The sequence below is a fragment of the Dendrobates tinctorius genome, unplaced genomic scaffold (genome assembly GCF_039654945.1).
Source record: "Dendrobates tinctorius isolate UK_male_01 unplaced genomic scaffold, ASM3965494v1 ptg000013l, whole genome shotgun sequence".
Taxonomy (NCBI): Eukaryota; Metazoa; Chordata; class Amphibia; order Anura; family Dendrobatidae; genus Dendrobates; species Dendrobates tinctorius.
The window spans coordinates 3,151,676-3,171,957 of NW_027361681.1; the positions used below are offsets into that span (position 1 = coordinate 3,151,676).

At 40.7% G+C, this 20,282-nt stretch overlaps 1 protein-coding gene across 2 annotated transcripts; it reads left to right on the forward strand.

The window, feature by feature from the left end:
* Positions 1-6,516: 6,516 nt before the first annotated feature.
* Positions 6,517-19,736, forward strand: SLC34A3 (solute carrier family 34 member 3). 2 transcript variants are annotated; one of them, XM_073558279.1, is made up of 13 exons: positions 6,517-6,606; positions 10,132-10,275; positions 10,838-10,942; positions 11,032-11,160; positions 11,243-11,386; positions 11,536-11,647; positions 11,818-12,013; positions 12,115-12,210; positions 12,766-12,883; positions 13,055-13,222; positions 17,161-17,277; positions 17,586-17,710; positions 18,546-19,736. In XM_073558279.1, exons 2-13 carry the CDS (start codon positions 10,176-10,178, stop codon positions 19,047-19,049), a joined length of 1,914 nt encoding a protein of 637 aa, XP_073414380.1. In that variant the 5' UTR covers positions 6,517-6,606; positions 10,132-10,175; the 3' UTR covers positions 19,050-19,736. The 2 variants fall into 2 exon arrangements, with proteins under 2 accessions (XP_073414380.1, XP_073414381.1); XM_073558280.1 differs by lacking the exon at positions 6,517-6,606 and adding an exon at positions 9,237-9,354.
* The last annotated feature ends 546 nt before the right edge of the window (positions 19,737-20,282 follow it).

The window sequence follows — 20,282 nt, forward strand, 5'->3', positions numbered from 1 at the left end:
TTCCAAAATACATAATACTGACGACGAGGAGGAGCTATAGACTATACAGAACACTAACCAGGAGGAGCTATAGACTGTACAGAATACTGACCAGGAGGAGCTATAGATTATACAGAATCCTGCCAGGAGGAGCTATAGACTGTACAGAATACCGACTAGGAGGAGCTAGAGACTAAACAAAATACTGACCAGGAGGAGCTATAGACTGTACAGAATACTGACCAGGAGGAGCTATAGATTATAGAGAATCCTGCCAGGAGGAGCTATAGGCTGTACAGAATACCGACTAGGAGGAGCTAGAGACTAAACAAAATACTGACCAGGAGGAGCTATAGACTGTACAGAATACTGACCAGGAGGAGCTATAGATTATACAGAATACTGACCAGGAGGAACTATAGACTGTACAGAATACTGAACTGGAGGAACTATAGATTATACAGAATACTGACTAGGAGGAGCTATAGATTGTACGTACCACAATGCCTCCATAACAACTACATCCATAATAGCCACATAGCAAGAAAACCACCAGATACAACGCCTTCCACAAGATCAAAAGATAATGCTCGCAGATAATCTTATAGTTATACCTTTTAATTGCTAACAAAATAAAATAAATGATTTTACAAAGAAAGCTTTCAGGACTTCTTAGGTCCCTTCTTGAGGCATGGTATAACAAAGTTTATGAAGAAACACAAATATATGCACAAATAAACAAAAAAGAGAGGCATGAGGCATGGCATAATAAATGAAAATTTAAATAAACACAAATTGAGCTCAGAGATTGAATCCTTAATTGGATTAGATTAATGGTATGAAAGTTTTATAGTCCCAATATCCAAGTAAGATCAGAGGCCTGGTGCCCTCACTGTCTCTGGAGCAGATTCCTCAGATTCTGAATTGAGTCATAAATCCTCCTGACAGATTAAGTCCTGTGTGGATGGAATCAATCAAGTTAACGTTGAATCAGCCGCACTCTCAAAAGGTTTTCAAACATATAATTATTTAGGTTGTACACCACAGCAAGAAAAAGTATGTAATTCGGAAAAATCAAATAGCGAGTGACGTTTTCCACACCGTTCGGGTCTTTCTCAAACATCGCTATACTTAATTAGGTAACTGACTGGTCTGTACAGTTGTATTTTTCAAGTTGGAGCGATTGAGATTTGCTGTCCAGGGAGCCTTGTGTGGGGGCGTGGTTTTGCGCACCACTGTGCGCTTTCTTTCTACTTCCTGGATGGAATTAAAGACCGCCACAGATGCCCCACAACCATTGACCAGGTACACTCATAACAATACCAGCAACAGGTCTCCTTTTCATTGCCAGCCATGGCACTCCCATAAGTGACAGTCATTAATCTGGACATGTGACTGTACAGGAGGAGGATCTCGGCCTGATTGACTTATGGTGTTGTTGAGCCACTGTCATTTCTTCTCATTGTGTAAAGGTTTGATCACGACAGACGTTTATCTTCATAAATATGTAACCAGGTAATCGCTGCTTCTTTGAGACGACTTAAGACGCAGCAGAGATAGGTGCAATCATGGGATGTCCAGGACCTGTGCAAACGGTGGATGTACAGGATTCATATCTCTGCCCATAGAGTAAAGTCTATCAGCGTTGATGAGCAATCCATAGATACTATCGGCTACTGAGGAATTCATAATGATCCCGAGTCTGAGAGCAGCACCTTCTTATGGCCAAGATTACCGTGCTCATAGCAATTTCTTCTCTTATATACAGCTATAGATTGCATATACCACTGACCACCAGGAGCTATATATTGTATATTCCACCTACCATCAGGAGCTACAGTATATATATTGAATATAGCACAGACCACCAGGAGCTATAGATTACATATAACACTGACCACCAGGAGCTACAGTTATACAGGTGCTTCTCACAAAATTAGAATATCATCAAAAAGTTAATTTATTTAAGTTCTTCAATACAAAAAGTGAAACTCATATATTATATAGAGTCATTACACACAGAGTGATCTATTTCTAGTGTTTATTTCTGTTAATGTTGATTATTATGACTTACAGCTTACAGTTATTATCTCAGTAAATTAGAATACTTTATAACACCAGCTTGAAAAATGATTTTAAAATCCAGAAATGTTAGCCTGCTGAAATTTATGTTCAGTAAATGCAATCAGTACTTGGTTGGGCTCCTTTTGCATCAATTACTGCATCAATGCGGCATGGCATGGAGGCGATCAGCCTGTGGCACTGCTGAGGTGTTATGGAAGCCCAGGTTGCTTTGATAGCATTTTCCGCATTTGCACTGAGCCGCCACAACCCCCCAAGCACCTCGCCCTCCCAGACAGACCCATCGGACACCGCAGCCCCTCACTGATAATTCCCTGCTCTGTGCGCACAGGACCTGTGATAAGGTCATAGGAGGGGAGGAGTCAGGGATCACATGATCAGGGGCCTCGGTCGTGTGGGTACAAGGTGTACGGAGCCGAGCTGTGTGTGTACGAGGTCTACGGAGCCGAGCCGTGCGTGTACGAGGTGTACGGAGCCGAGCCGTGCGTGTACGAGGTGTACGGAGCTGAGCCGTGCGTGTACGAGGTGTTCGGAGCTGAGCCATGCGTGTACGAGGTGTATGGAGCCGAGCCGTGCGTGTACGAGGTGAACGGAGCCGAGCCGTGCGTGTACGAGGTGTACGGAGCCGAGCCATGCGTGTACGAGGTGTTCGGAGCTGAGCCATGCGTGTACGAGGTGTATGGAGCCGAACCGTGCGTGTACGAGGTGTACGGAGCCGAGCCGCGTGTGTGTACGAGGTGTACAGAGCGGAGCCACGTGTGTGTACGAGGTGTACGGAGCAGAGCCGCATATGTACAAGGTGTACGAAACGGAGCCCTCTGTGTACAAAGTGTACGGAGCTGAGCCATGTGTTTGCGGAGCAGAGCCGTGTGTTTACGGAGCGGAGCAGAGCCATGTGTGTACGGAGCGGAGCCGCGTGTGTATGAGGTGTATGGAGCAAAGCTGCATTTGTACAAGGTTTATGGAGTGGAGCCATGTGTGTACAAGGTGTGCAGAGCTGCGTGTGCACAAGGTGTACGGAACAGAGCCGCATGTGTACGAGGTTTACGGAGTGGAGCTATGTGTGTACTGAGTGGAGCCATGTGTGTACGAACCATACAAAGCGGTGTGCGTGTACAAGGTGTATGGTAGGGAGCATTCATATCTCCCAACCGTCCCTGATCCAGCGGGATAGTCCCGATTTTGAGAGTCTGGCCCACTGCCCCGGCCGGGAGCCTACTTTTCCCGCGGACACAGGAGTACACGGCGGAGCCCCGAGGAGCACTTTAAAACTCGCACGTGACATTCCATCGGAAGTGACGTGCTGGAAGCTGAATAGACAGTGGGATCGTCTTGGACTCGGTGATGTCGGTCATGTGAGAGGATCATGATATGTCCTGCACCGGGAGGCTCAGGTGGGCATTACAATGTGAGCCGGACTGATATAGTGTCTTTATAGAATCTTTCTCTCTCTCTGTTCTTTCTTTCTCTCTCTAATCTCTTTCTTTTTCTCTCTATTCTTTCTTACTCTCTTTCTCTCTCTGTTCTTCCTTTCTCTCTGTTCGCTTTCTTTTTCTCTCTGTTCTCTTTCTTTCTTCTCTTTCTTTCTCTCTTTCTTTCTCTCTCTGTTCTCTCTCTCTTTCTTGCTTTCTTTCTTTTGATTTCTGTTCTTTCTTTCCCCTCTTTCTTTCTCTCTCCCTCTCTGTTTTCTTTCTTTCCCCTTTCTTTTTTTCTCTCTCTGTTCTTTCTTTCCCCTCTTTCTTTCTCTCTTTCTTTCTCTCTCTGTTCTTTCTTCCCCTCTTTCTCTCTCCCTCTCTGTTCTTTCTTTCTTTTCTCTTTCTTTCTTTTTTTCTCTCTGTTCTTTTTTTCTGTCCCTTCTTTCTTTCTCTGTTCTTTCTTTCTGTTTCTTTCTCTCTCCTTTCTTTCTCTCTCTGTTTTCTTTTTTCTCTCTGTGTTCTTTCTTTCTTTTCCTCAGTATCAGTCAGTGTGCCCACAGTACCAGCCACTGAGCCCACAATGCTAGCCACTGTGCCCTCAGTACCAGTCAGTCTGATCAGCAGTGCTAAATGGGTGTGGTTGGGGTGTGGACATGGGTGTGGCAAGTTGTGAAATGGGTGTGGCCGGGGTGGCCTATAAATTGCAGCGGGGTTGGTGCAGTGTGACAGATATGCAGTGACCACAGGAAAATTCACAACATGTTTAACGTCCAAACAACTCACAAAGTGAACACCACACTGTATCTTCCAGATCACAGCTGGGATGTCACAACAGTCCATACACAAGACTGGTTGCGGAGGGCAACTGCACCACCATGTCACGCTGTCGGGTGCCAGGCGTTCAATGCTCTTAGCTATGTGTTACCACACACAGGCTAGACGTTGCAGAGCCACCTGCTCTGCCACTTGCAAACAAACACTGACACACCTAAACCCTTTGCTGCAGGGCTTTTAAAGTGGAATATGTGGCCATGGGCCACTTGTAAGGTCCAGCCTGGAGGAAGCGGACCACCCCACTACCATCCTGTAGTTCGCTTCAAAAATAAAAGTCCATAATGGGTTTTCCTGAACATTGCCTTGGCCAAATAGCTTGACCAGGTTCACACTTTATTTTGACTTGAGACTCACAGGCATCCTGCTGTAAATACAAGGCACTCTTGTATTGAAGAACTGAAATAAATTAAATTTTTGATGATATTCTAATTTTGTGAGAAGCACCTGTATATAACACTGACCATCAGGAGCTATAGATTATATATACCACTGACACGCATGAGCTATAGATTATATATAACACTAAGCAGCAGGAGCTATAGATTAAATATACCACTGAGCAGCAGGAGCTATAGATTATATATACCACTGACCAGCAGGAGCTATACATTGTATATGCCACCTACCTTCAGGAGCTACAGTATATATTGTATATACCACTGACCAGCTGGTGCTATAGATTATATATACACAACTGACCAACAGGAGCTATAGATTATATATACCACTGACCAACAGGTGCTATAGATTATATGTACCACTGACAAGCAGGAGCTATAGTTTGAATATAACACTGACCAGCAAGTGCTATAGATTATATATACCACTGACCAGCGGGGTCTATAGATTATATTTACCTCTGACCAGCAGGTGCTATTGATTATATCTACCACTGACATGCAGCAGCTATATATTATATACACCTCTGACCAGCAGGAGCTATAGATTATATATATACCACCGATCAGCAGGTGCTATTGATTATATCTACCACTGAGAAGTAACAGCTATAGATTACAGTATATACACCACTGACCACCAGGAGCTACAGATTATATCTACCACTGACAAGCAGCAGCTATAAATTATATACACCACTGACCAGCAGGAGCTATAGATTATATATAGCACTAACCAACAGGAGCTATAGATTGCACACACTACTGACTTTAGCAGTGTATAAACCAGGAACATCCGGATTGGAACAATGTATAAACCACTGACCGCAAGGGCAAACCTACTGAAGAACCAATGAGTCTAGCTAAACAAAACCAACACAAATCTGTAGAGAAGCATTGATGCCGGTATTCCATGGAAATTGGTAATTCGGTACTGCTTTCTACACTGAACTTCATTTTAAGAGACCAAATAGAACAAATTAGCATATTCCTGTTTTCCTGTAGGTTTTCCTCCCCTTGGACCATTTATATCCATTTGCTATTCCAGAAATCTGACAATCCGGCATCTAATATATCCCATTGGTACTGTTTCTCTAGTATCATTTGACAAAAGTAAGTTTTTCCCTTCAAGAAATCTGAAGATCTGGTAAGAATATTTCAAAGGAAACATTAACTCTGTAAGAAATTCATAAGCATCTCCTGGGGAGACCATATTCCTTAATGGGCTTAGTACTTAAGAAAGATGCGCGGTGCACACTCCGTATCCGCATCTTCTGCCCTCAGCAAGTCTCATAATAAAGCAATGATGCATATTAATAATGGGGTAATTTATGAATTCCCGACATTCCTTGCAGCACTACACTGTAAACTGCATCTAGAATATGACTTTTTAAGGGTCTTTAGCACTCCCTTTAACTTTTTTGGCCTTCTACATCGGTTAACTATCCTGAATTAAACTACTAATGCCCATTACCGTTCCTATATTGATGCAACATTGCTAGGTGTCAGTCTATACTGTAGTTTTGGAATTCTATTCATGGGTTATACCAGGATAGTGGAAGTGGGGAGAGACAACACCAATAAATAAATAATATAAAAATAAAACACGGATCATTGATGACCCCATATGAGATGAGACGCCGTAATCGATATGGATGTGATAACCACAGCTCAGTAAACAGTACAATGTATCTGAGCAGCAAATGAGGACAGCACAACCTGAGATGCAAAAACATTGGGTCTCAATAGATTAACTCAGTAAACATTAATAACTGGAGTGATAGAAAAAAAAACGTGCTGATAGCGCAGAAAACTTTGACCTCCTCCTTCAGGTATATAGTTGGGCCCCTTACCTCTGCTCAGTGCATTTGGCCCAGCTGAATATTCTGCTCTCACTGGTAAGTGTGGCGGCCTCTCTACGCCTTAGAGGGTCTTTATAGAGGTTGACCATTTCCGAGATCTATAAAAAAATTCAGGCAACTTTTAAAACTGTTAAATTATGTTTTATATGCAATTTCTAAGTTCTAAAAAGAAAAGTTAGAAAAGTTTGAAAAACTTTGAAATGATGTATATATATAATGTGTGTGTGGGTTAAGAACTAGTAAAAGTTATGAAAGTTTTTAAAACTTTTAAATGTTCTATGTATATATTTTCTAAGCTCTCTAAAAAGTTATGAAAGGTTTTAAAACTTATAAATTTTGTTTTATATAAATAACTGCTAAGACCTAGAAAAAGTTTACAACGTTTTTAAAACTTTTTAAAATACATTTTATATATATTTGTAAGATCTATAACAAGCTAGGAAAGTTTTAAAATCTTTTTCCATGATATTTTAGATATATTTATGTCTTCATGGGCTTCTGGATCCTTATCCACTGCTTTTTATGTGATTAAATTAATAAGTTGAATTTTTTTTCGTCTAATTCGTTGCTTTTTTCTGGAGGTAAGGGATGTCTGGTAGATGCTTAGCTCTTCCATAAAATGAACATTCGGACAAATAGAGCATATTTCTGCACAATTATTGGCCTAGACAGACGTGGGGCATTTGTTGGTAAGGATCAGGCAACCACCTCCATGTCTATGGTTTCCATCAGGAGGCCAAGGCCATAATTTGGGGAACATAACAATGGGATAACATGGATTCCTTAGGAAATCCAATCTTGATGTATGGAAAGGTTATATAGATAAGTGATATTTTGGCAGCATTCAGGATTTTGCACCTAAGGCCGAGATCACACTACCGTGTGTGATGCGAGTAACTCGCACGAGTCTTTCGCATCAACTCTCTACGCTGCCGCCGGCGGCACTCAGGACCGGAGCTGCGGCTGCATAGAAATACATGCAGTCGCAGCTCCGGTCCTGAGTGCCGGGTGTTGATGCGAGAGACTCGTGCGAGTTTCTCGCATCACACACGGTAGTATGATCCCAGAATAAAGGTAAGATCCAATTTTCTGTGGCAGAAATCCAAGGTTGGAGGCAGATGTGCCCAGAATCCGCATAATGACTCTCTCCAGGCTAATCTTTTGCTTTTCCATGCAGAATTTGTAGTTACTTATTTCTTTGGCAGTTTTTTTTTCTGTGGTTCAGACACAAATCCAGGTGGAATTTTCTATAGCGTAGGCAAGGGAATGGGACCCAGGTGGACATTGGATATGATGCAGACTTTGTCACATGTGGCTTATCAAACCTTCAAAGGAAATTGAACTTTTGCAAGTTTTTTATATGCCACAATCTCAGCTAAACTTTTTTGACATGTTGATCGGCGGGGGTCCAGAGCAAGAGGGTCGATTTTCTCTATATCTGGGCTAGACAGAACATTTTGAGATCCATATTCATCTCTGTGCCAAACTTGGGAACAGCTAACCGCTTCTGTCCCTTGATTTAAGGGATCAGTGTGGTGTTAAGGCCTGAAACACCTAAGATCAAGTAATCAAAAAAGTTATGAAAAAGTTTAGTTACATCTTAGTTCACTATATATCAATTTAGGTGGTCCTTAGCTACAACCCTGTCTATTAGATACTGTATTTGAAAAGGTTTGAGGAGAATTGGCATCGGAAATGCTTAGATGCCCGCTGATCAGTTGGCACCATGTAGTATTCCATTTCCATACAATAAAATGGAATAAACTATACTATTACATATCCTTCTAGATTTATGAAAATTGTGCATTCTTCAAACAAAGCTCAGGTTTAGCATTTTTTAGTGTATTAGATGTCATTTTCAGCAGCTCTGCTTGCTGTCAGTGACTAGGATTCCATTATTATTATTACTACTACATTTTACTGTATGCCTATTCCAGATCTCATATGTACATTTGGATTGCTTCTTCTTATGTGAATATTAGCCCCATTTTCTATGCTGATACTATGAGAAAAAAATCATTCTGCTCCTTGTTCTGGATTTTGTTTTATGGGGTTATTCTAAAAATGCCATTTTCACACCTCAGATGTAAAGTTCTGGAAGATTTGCTGAGGATTTTGGTGCAGGTTCCTATTATGTCACATAGCTGAGGTTTTCCTGTACAGATACATTGTAGCAATCTATCAGGACTGATGATACATTTGTGCTGATGATGATGTTAGAAAATGATGCATCCATCCCAGATAGGGCTTGAGCCCACAATGCCTAATTTACAAGCCTAGCAATTTATCCATAGACAGTGGCCTCCTGAACCAGGGATTATCATCCTAGAATCTAGGACAGGAGAATCATTAACTATTGCTTTGAGTAGTTCATAGAAGATTACCTGCACTAATACACTGTAACAAATCTTCAGCTCTGTGAGCAAGATTGAATTAGGGCCGATTTTTAACCTTTGAATGAATGTATTTCCGTTTACTGGCAGCAAGAAGCGATCTGGGAACGGGTGATGATTGTTAAGGCGAATTCTATTAGAAAGGGATACCCTTTATAAATGAGATCAGTAAGCGCTTCTCCTGAAGTTCTCTGTGCTGCTGGGGCTCATTCTCTTTCCCATCCCCCACCTCGTCAGATCATTATGCGATCGATCATGGGACACCTTTGCTATGTGTTCACAGAGAACAGGAGGATCGGCCATAAATTATTACAATCTTCTAAGAAAGTCCTTCCCCTGCACTTTGTACAACTGGAAGCCGTCATGTAAAGAAACAATGTACATGTTAAAGGTACACAGTTTAAAGGACAAGGAAAATATTTGCAGAATTGTAATTGCCATAAAAAGTTGCGAGATAACAAATACACCTGTGCGTCGGCTTTTGAGGAAAATGTGCTCCGCTTACCAATGGTTTGTCTGGATTGGATTTTCAAAAAATGGCTGACCATGTGCAAAATGTTACGGCCCCTTAACTGCAGGCATCAATCAAAGGTTCATGCTCTCATAGAAGATAAACCCTTTAAGGAAACATAGCAGCCAAAAAAATGTAAAGGGTGATTCCCATTTTTATAAATGGATACTGTTGAATAGAGCTGGTAAATACAAGCACATTGCAAAGTTTGCTGATTGTTAACTACATTGTTTGCTTTTTTATGTTTCTTGGAAAAAGTTGTCTGACCCCTAATTTGTCCTTTTGCAACAATGTACCATGGTTCTAAATAAGAAGGGATGGACTGAGAGAAATGCAGGGCTCCAATTTGCAGCAACTCCAAGTAGGATTAGCTAAAAGCAATGTTTTACAAGTGGGGGGTCCATCAATGGGCAGATCTGGAGCTATGGGGCATAATGGGCATTCCACGATCTTGGCCCCTAAAGTATTTTAAGAATTTTTTGATCCCTTTAAGGGGGAAATTAATTTTGAAAGACTATGTCATGGTTCCATCATCCGTGAGGTTGAGTTCTATCTCATGAAGGCCAAAGGGAGATTTAATTAGTAGAACAAACTGAAAAATTGATACAGTCCAGGACAGGACTATAATGTGATGAGACACTTTCCACTCATCTGCAGGGTAACATCGGACTTGACAAGGTTCCGAGAGCAAAGCTACCAACATGCCATTCACCAGCAACAACCCACAGATATCTCTGTCTGACATGGAAAAGAGCATGGACGACAATCCCATGAAGGTCCCACTGGATGATCTTCCCATTGGTAAGGCTCATGGACATAGGCGTCATGGAGGTGACCGATGACTCCGATATGGATGAATGGACTAGCTCATATTAGTGATAATCCCGGAGATCACCCTGTCCAATACTAGGCAAGGGAGGGCAAAATATTTTCCTTGTTTTCTGGGTGCCGGGGAGAGTACCACTTGGCTGTGGCATGGTTTCTAAATATATAGTTTTGGGGCACTAAAGCTTATCTTTGGATCTGGGAGTATTACAAATGAAGGGTGCCACTGGCTCAATCAGATATTAGTATGCTTTGATATACACAACCAGAATGAAGGTTAAAACACTGTAATGGCGACCGACCATCTCCTGTGTATGGGGACTTCTTTCCTGCCCACTTGCAAATACCAAAATCCCAGGATTCTTGTGCTTTCTCTGGCTAAAAAAAATTGGATAAATATTTGAGTATTATTGGAAAATCTGATTATTACTAGGGTCATATCTGGTGTCAATGGGGCAAACACAAAGCTCCTTGGAGACAACAATTGTCAGGATGACTTTCGAGGACCATAGTACTTACTATATTTGTTGTTCTATAGACTCCACCTACACGTTGCCTATGGATCTGGCATCATGTGAAGTACTTGATGAAATTGATCCTTGGGCTCTACCAGATCTTCAGTCTTCAGGTCCTTCTTGGAAAGGTGGGTTGTTTTCATGGTTGCTTTTCACCAGTATTTTCCAGTACCAACGTTTGGCATAGCCAGTAACATCTGAACTGATCGTTCTTTAGAGCTGAACAACAAGCAAAGAGTAAAACGAGTGGTGACCGGGGTAGCGAAGGGTTTCCTTCTCATTGGGTTCCTTTACTTGTTCATCTGCTCCTTGGATGTTCTGAGTTCAGCCTTCCAGCTAGTTGGAAGTAAGTCACCCAGCTACTTCCACGAGATGTGTTTCCATCTTCTGTCAGAATCAAGTGTCTTATAATAAGTTTTGAACCATAGGTAAACTCACAGGAGACATCTTCAGTGATAATGATATCCTTGCCAATCCGATCGCTGGCCTGGTCATTGGTGTTCTGGTGACAGTTCTGGTGCAGAGCTCAAGTACCTCATCTTCCATCATCGTCAGCATGGTTTCTTCTGGAAGTAAGAACTTGTTGGGTGGATGTGATGAGATGTCTGAAGGAAGGGATGGTGAAGACCTTCTAAGACTAGCATTTCGGGGATGGGTTGAGATGGGTTTGCACATGAAGAAATAAATATTTTATCCAATAGGCTTCCCTTGCCTTTTTTAGTTCTGAACGTCAAATCTTCCATTCCTATCATCATGGGGGTCAACGTGGGAACATCAGTGACAAGCACCTTGGTATCTTTGGCTCAATCTGGGGATCGCAATGAGTTTCGAAGGTAGAGTCCTTGGTCTATGTTGGGAGGGACTGGTGACGGGTTCTATCTAGAAGATATTTTAGTACGATTTATAAATCACTTCAAGGAGCTCAAGGCTTGAGCCAACTTCCTAAATTTTACTTGTGCCAATTTCCCAGATCTTCAATATAATGGATATAAATTGTTTCTAGGGCGTTTGGAGGTTCAGCTGTACACGGTATGTTCAACTGGTTGACAGTCATCGTTCTGTTACCGATTGAGCTGGGAACGGGATACCTCTTCCATGTTTCCAATGCCATTATTAAGAGTTTTAACATCCACAATGGAGCAAATGCACCCGATATTCTTAAAGTCATCACCCGACCATTTACTGATCTCATCATCATGGTAAGACTCCAGGATGGCTAGTTTTAGGTGATATCACCATCCCCATTGAGCAGCTCATGTTCTAGACATCACATTTTTTAGTTCTCATTCATGTCTTCTAGTTGGACAGCAAAGTTATTGCAGGAAATGCAGTTGGAAACCCAGAATATGCGAACAGAAGTCTGATCAAGAGATGGTGCGTCACCAACGAGACAACTGTAAGTGTAGGAATTATGTGATAGTTGAACAAGCGGCCACCCACTCCCGAAGCAATACTTACATAGAGCTTAAATGTTAAATAGAGTAAGATTGGGGGCTCTGTTCCATTGGGGTCTACCTAATATATGTGGTAAAAAGTGATAGTGCAGGGCGGCACGGTCACTAGGGTCCTGGGTTCAAATCCCACAAAGGACATCTGCAAGGAGTTTGTATGTTCTCCACGTGTTTGCGTGGGTTTTCTCCCATACTCCAAAGACATACTGATAGGGAATCTAGATTGTGAGTCCCAGTGGGGACAGTGCCAATAATGTCTGTAAAGTGCTGTGGAATCAATGGCGCTATATAAATGAGTAATATAAATAAATTAGTGCAAGTCATGCATTGTAATTGGGGGCACTGTTCTATTAATGTCTAAGGGAAGTATGTGGGGAAAAAAGTGGTAAGGCAAGTCATAAAAAGTCACCTTCCTTGAGATTTAATTTGAGCATTAGTCCGAACAGTTAGAAATACACAGTACGTGTAAAAATGAACGTTATATTGAATCCTTTTTGCAGGTAACAGAACACATTCTGGTTACAAATCTGACTAACTGCAGTCCTGTGACCTGTTTTACCAATGCAACTGGAACGTTCATGGAAAATAACGTCACCATTAAGCAGAATGTGGAGAGATGTAAGTAAAGGATGGAAAGAATTAATGGGGGCTAACATTTTTAGGTCAATTTAGCTGCAATAATTTCATAGCAAAAAGTTATGCAACTTTACTTTTCAGATGCACAACATTGTCAAGTTTTCTGCTTGCTCTCAGCAAATAGAAATTAATATCTTGTGTTTTTTTTATTAGGTTACCATATTTTTGCCCAAGTAAACCTCTCGGACATAGCGGTGGGCTTCATCCTCTTGGCAGCCTCTTTGTTGGTCCTCTGCACGTGTCTTATTCTCATCGTCAAACTTCTCAACTCCGTCCTGAAAGGTCAGATCGCCCATGTCATCAAGAAGATTATCAATGCTGGTATGTACCATGGTGACTACAGAACCTTAGAGCATCATGGCTTTAGGCTGAAGGACATAGCTTAAAAAGTATTGGCTCTAATCTACTAAATGCCAATGATAGCATCAAAAATTTCAGCACCATCCATCTAAGCTCAATCAAAAATTCCCTACCATTTAGTATTCATTGTATAGTTTACATGTATAATAGTATCTAGACTAAATGCCTTATAGAGCTAATATTTCAGGTGGTTAAATTGAAAAAACACTTGCTGAATTGAGTTTACTTTGGAGGCTATCCTGAATATCTGCATATAAGCAAAGAGGAGAAAAATTATTTTGCTAGTATTAAATTAAGCTCACTCCCTGACTGACCTATTTAGGGGCCTAATATTCCATCTCCTATTGTATTTCATTAGATTAGCTAATATCTTGACTGAGACTATATATACTGCAAGGGACACCACTGATATATTGTGGTTAATCTGGCATTTTTTGAGCCTTTTTAACCTCACAATTGCACCGGAAATAAATCTTTTAGAATATTACCGTATTATTAAAAGTTACGTTTTAACAATTTTTCTCACTTCAAGTTAGTGAAAAGTAACTACTCCTAATATAGCTTCTTTACTGAGGTGCCATAATCTACCATTTATATTTGTGCATACCAACATTGACATCTATTGGCGGAAATGAGAATTACATAGGATAATTACGCATAAAAGAGTTTATGAAGAGATGTATCATTTATACCGGCTGTCAGGGCTGGACTGGCCATCTGGCAATTCTGGCAAACGCCAGAAAGGCCTGTCTGGTCATGGGCTGCTTTGTCTGCTACGTTGTTAGCAGAATCGGTGTTCTAAAGACACTCATACTGTTAAGAGATGTGATGGAGCATAAAGTCACTGACTCTATCACTTACCCCAGGCAGGCCACAAGCATCATTAGAAATATTGGTCTTGTAGTAAATCTTCCTTTCCTTCATCCAGGAAAATATTAGTAATATATCCCCTCTGGTGCTTGGGGACAGGGACAACATGGGCCTGTGTGATTACAACGCCAGGGCTGAGTTTCAGTACCAGTCCGTACCTGACGGCTGTACATGTATAATTATATACAGGAGATGCCCAGGTTATACCAGTTGTACATATATATTTCTATACAGGAGATGCCCAGGTTATACCGACTGTACGTGTATAGTTATATACAGGAGATTCCCAGGTTATACCAGCTATACATACATAATTATATACAGGAGATGCACAGGTTATACCAGCTGTACATATATAATTATATAGAGAAGCTGCCCAGGTTATACCAGCTGTACATATATAATTATATACAGGAGATGCCCAGGTTATACCAGCTGTACATATATAATTCTATACAGGAGATGCCCAGGTTATATCGGCTGTACATATATAATTATATACAGGAGATGCCCAGGTTATACCAGCTGTACATATATAATTATATAGAGAAGCTGCCCAGGTTATACCAGCTGTACATACATAATTATATACAGGAGATGCCCAGGTTATACCAGCTGTACATATATAATTATATACAGGAGATGCCCAGGTTATACCGACTGTACGTGTATACTTATATACTGGAGATGTCCAGGTTATACCAGCTATACATACATAATTATATACAGGAGATGCCCAGGTTATACCAGCTGTATACATATGATCATATACAGGAGATGCCCAGGTTATAACAGCTGCACATATATAATTATATAGAGAAGCTGCCCAGGTTATACCAGCTGTACATATATAATTATATACAGGAGGTGCCCAGGTTATACCAGCTGTACATATATAATTATATACAGGAGATGTCCAGGTTATACCAGCTGTACATATATAATTATATACAGAAGATGCTCAGGTTATACCAGCTGTACATATATAATTATATACAGGAGATGTCCAGGTTATACCAGCTGTACGTATATAATTATATACAAGAGATGTCCAGGTTATACCAGCTGTACATATATAATTATATACAGGAGATGCCCAGGTTATACCAGCTGTACATATATAATTCTATACAGGAGATGCCCAGGTTATATCGGCTGTACATATATAATTATATACAGGAGATGCCCAGGTTATACCAGCTGTACATATATAATTATATAGAGAAGCTGCCCAGGTTATACCAGCTGTACATACATAATTATATACAGGAGATGCCCAGGTTATACCAGCTGTACATATATAATTATATACAGGAGATGCCCAGGTTATACCGACTGTACGTGTATACTTATATACTGGAGATGTCCAGGTTATACCAGCTATACATACATAATTATATACAGGAGATGCCCAGGTTATACCAGCTGTATACATATGATCATATACAGGAGATGCCCAGGTTATAACAGCTGCACATATATAATTATATAGAGAAGCTGCCCAGGTTATACCAGCTGTACATATATAATTATATACAGGAGATGCCCAGGTTATACCAGCTGTACATATATAATTATATACAGGAGATGTCCAGGTTATACCAGCTGTACATATATAATTATATACAGAAGATGCTCAGGTTATACCTGCTGTACATATATAATTATATACAGGAGATGTCCAGGTTATACCAGCTGTACATATATAATTATATACAAGAGATGTCCAGGTTATACCAGCTGTACATATATAATTATATACAGGAGATGTCCAGGTTATACCAGCTGTACATATATAATTATATACAGGATATGCCCAGGTTATACCAGCTGTACATATATAATTATATACAGGAGATGTCCAGGTTATACCAGCTGTACATATATAATTATATACAGACGATGCCCAGAATTATAGAATGCTGTTGATAAGCCCTTAAAGGCAGCGGCCGCAGCTTATTGCGGAAAAACAAGCTGACAGGTTCCCTTTAAGCGCTAACCGTGTGACATCACAGGTCCTGGCAGTTTTTCAGCAGGATATACGTGGACATTCTCCGTCCCGCTCTATGAATGTCCACTAAAATCAGCTCATTATATAATTTTATATATATCGTCTCAATACGCAGTGCTGGAGGAAACTAATCTGGTTTTACATCACTGACGCGATCATGCGCAGTGGCACGTCTCTCCCTTCCATCATCACTTCACCAGTGACTCTGTCACAATATATAATAATATACAGAAGCTGCTCAGGTTATACCGGCTGTACATATATAATTACCGTATATACATGAGATGCCCAGGTTATACCAGCTGTGCTGTACATGTATAATTATATGCAGGCTATGCCCAGGTTATACCAGCTGTACATGTATAATTATATACAGGAAATGCCCAGGTTATACCAGCTATACATATATAATTAAATACAGCAGATGCCCAAGTTATACCGGCTGTACATATATAATTATATACAGGAGATGCCCAGGTTATACCAGATGTAGATATATAATTATATACAGGAGATGCCCAGGTTATACCGGCTGTACATATATAATTACCGTATATACATGAGATGCCCAGGTTATACCAGCTGTGCTGTACATGTATAATTATATGCAGGATATGCCCAGGTTATACCAGCTGTACATGTATAATTATATACAGGAGATGCCCAGGTTATACCGGCTGTACATATATAATTACCGTATATACATGAGATGCCCAGGTTATACCAGCTGTGCTGTACATGTATAATTATATGCAGGATATGCCCAGGTTATACCAGCTGTACATATATATTTATATACAAGAGATGCCCAGGTTATACCAGCTGTACATATATAATTAAATACAGCAGATGCCCAGGTTATACTGGCTGTACATATATAATTATATACAGGAGATACCCAGGTTATACCAGATGCAAATATATAATTATATACAGGAGATGCCAAGGTTATACCAGATGCAGATATATAATTATATACAGGAGATGCCCAGGTTATACACCTTTTTTTTTCCTACAGACTTTCCCTTCCCATTCAGTTGGCTCACCGGATATTTGGCGATTATTGTTGGTGCTGTAATGACGTTTGTGGTTCAGAGCAGCTCTGTCTTCACCGCGGCCATTGTGCCCTTAATGGGTAAGTGACAGAACATTAATATAAATAGATACAAATATATATTTTAGCTCATGTATGTAGGGACCGATTATAGTTAGCTAAATTAGTCTTTTTTCCGCAAACAGCACTGTTCTTTGTCCATAGGATGTGCTTGATATTGAAACTCAGTCTCATTTTCATTAATGAATCTGAGTTGCAGTACCAGGCACAACCTATGTACAAGAGGGCGCTATTTGAAGACAAAAACATCAAAACCTTTTTGATAATCACAAATAACATTTTTCAGGACTCTCCTTACAAATGTTGTACAGTAATTGTCTTTATTTCAGGTGTTGGTGTCATAAGTATGAAAAGAGCGTATCCCTTATTCCTCGGATCTAATATCGGAACGACCACCACAGCAGTATTAGCAGCCCTGGCCAGTCCTGCAGAGTCCCTGAGTGAATCAGTTCAGGTATAACAACTTGTAATGACTTCTAATACCCTGAAAGGTGTGGGGGCGCAACACACTAAAGTAGAAAATGAATGTTACAACTATCTCCAGAGAATTAATCGAATATATGTAGGGAGGAGATAGTAGACAAACACAAATCCTCATTGTACTAGGGGCCCAAGCAGGACCTCGGTCCATTCATGGATGCCTTCGACACAGGTACTATAGAGGCAGCTTTTAGTGAGCCTCTTGGGGATAAACCATGGCTGGTGCACTGTTTGCAAACAAGGAGATAATACATTGGCTCGAGGGGCAAACAAAAACACCAGACCCTACTGGAAAACAAGGACAATGATATAAATCATTTTGGTCTTCACCAGCCTCACGTTTACATTCTTCATATGATTAGGGTGATTACAGTTTTGGTTTTTGACCCATTTCACTATTCTACTGGCCATTTTTCTATCCTGGGTAGAAATCCTGGCACCATAATAGAAGGCCATTATGGCTTTCACCATCCCTACGATTACAGACTTCCTATGAATCTCTAGAATTCTCATAAAGTTGTTGCGTGACATGCTTTTGACCCATTCTACCATTCTAGGAAATGTCCAAAGTCTGATACCAGAACTCCTGACCCAGTAGATTTCAGTGGGACTTAAGAACTAAGTTAGGATGCAGATACAGTAATAACTCACATGTCCCCACCTGACCCTTTATGACAAGGTGCTAAATATTGGGCAGCTGCCAAGATATTCCCGAATAACTAAAAGGTCCCCTCATAGTAGAAGCTCTACAAGTTCTACAGCCTCACAATGGGTGAAAAGTGTTCTAATTGTCTTCTTATTGTTTACAGGTGGCATTTGTCCACTTGTTCTTCAACCTCACTGGCATTCTGCTCTGGTTTGTTATTCCTTACCTACGTATTCCAATCCACGTGGCCAAGAAGTTTGGAGACATCACTGCCAAGTACCGCTGGTTTGCCATCTTGTACCTGCTCCTCAGCTTCCTTATCCTACCCTTGGCCATATTTGGCCTTTCCATGGCTGGATGGATTGTCTTAGCTGCCGTGGGTGGTCCCCTCCTCATTTTGTTCATTGCCGTCATCATCCTTAACGTTCTTCAGAAGAGGTTCCCCAAATGTCTTCCATCATTCTTGAGGAACTGGGACTTCCTTCCAATCTGGTTACATTCTTTGGCCCCCTGGAACAGGCTTCTCTACAAGATGTGTGGCTGCTGTTGTAAAAAATGCTCCCACGATGAAGAAGAAAAATCTAAAGATCTCTTGCCCGAGGTCATCCCATCCCCAGAGACTCACTGCTATGACAATCCGGACTTTGTTCAATCACAAGATCTATGAGGGTGGGCCAATGCAAGATCACCCTCTTCCCCCAAAACGGACTAACCAGAACCTCTCTGGACTCCCTGACTCAGTAAGACTATCCCAAATTATTTATATCAAAGAAAAACATTTTTTATTATTTTATTAAAATTCATGCTTTTTGTACATAGCAATGAGCGCTGCTCCGGAGAACCCAGTGGTGTGTCCATGTTATCAAACAGATCACATGAAGTTGATCAGGCCTGGGTCCTAACACACAATAACGAGGGCTCACTCATCGTAAAATTAAAAAATAAGGTTTATTTATAATTCTGTCGACGTGTTATCTGTAACCCTAACCCTCAACTGTTGGTAGAAAAACAAAAAGAGTAGGGTGATAGAAATAGAAATGAGTAGCACCATCAGCTCCTTTTTACTATGCTAGGTGTTGGTATTCACTGCAGTTATGGTTTTCTATTCATGAACCAGGAAGATTAGAATGCACAGAAATAAAGGGGGAAAGAGTATGTTAGTGGTGCAATGCATAAACAAGACCTATGATTGCCATCTGTAAGAGCTGCTGAATATATACCTTATCACCTGTAAAGTCAATGCCTAATGTCTGCCAGCAGAATCATATCTTGCAGTACCCGGCAGATTTTCACAAAGTGGCAGAGGTGTATGTTAAACCTTTCATGTCTAAAAATAAAAAACAGCAAATTAGAAGTTTCTTTTCTAGTTTTTTGGGGTCCTAAATAGAATCACAAAAATTAACAAATGTTAAATGAAAATTATACTTACATCTATATATTAGTGCAAAGAAACAGAAAGACCAGGCTATAGGACGCTTTCATTCAGAAGCATCAAGGATTCAGAGGTATGGATGGGTGGAAATTTTTACTTTTAAAAAACTAGCAAAGGGTTTCTAGATGTCTTATGACAAATTTAAAAAACATAATAAAACATAAACACAACACCTTTCGGCTGTCTAGCCTTCATCAAGTAGATACGGCCAGATTGTAATCCTCCACACAACCTGGGGTAAGACATTTTCCGACAGTTTCTGGTGTTTAGATATAGATGGACAAACCCCAATAAATTGACCCTTTTTGCCACAGTAAAATCCCCCCCTTGTCTTGTGGCAAACCGCATGAGACCCATAGCGGGGAGAAGCCCCCCCTTACTGCATAGGTTCTTCAGAGCACATGGGGAGAACTTCAGTCCTAGGAAGTAGCACAGGGTGTGGGGTCACTACTTTGCTATCCCGGAGGC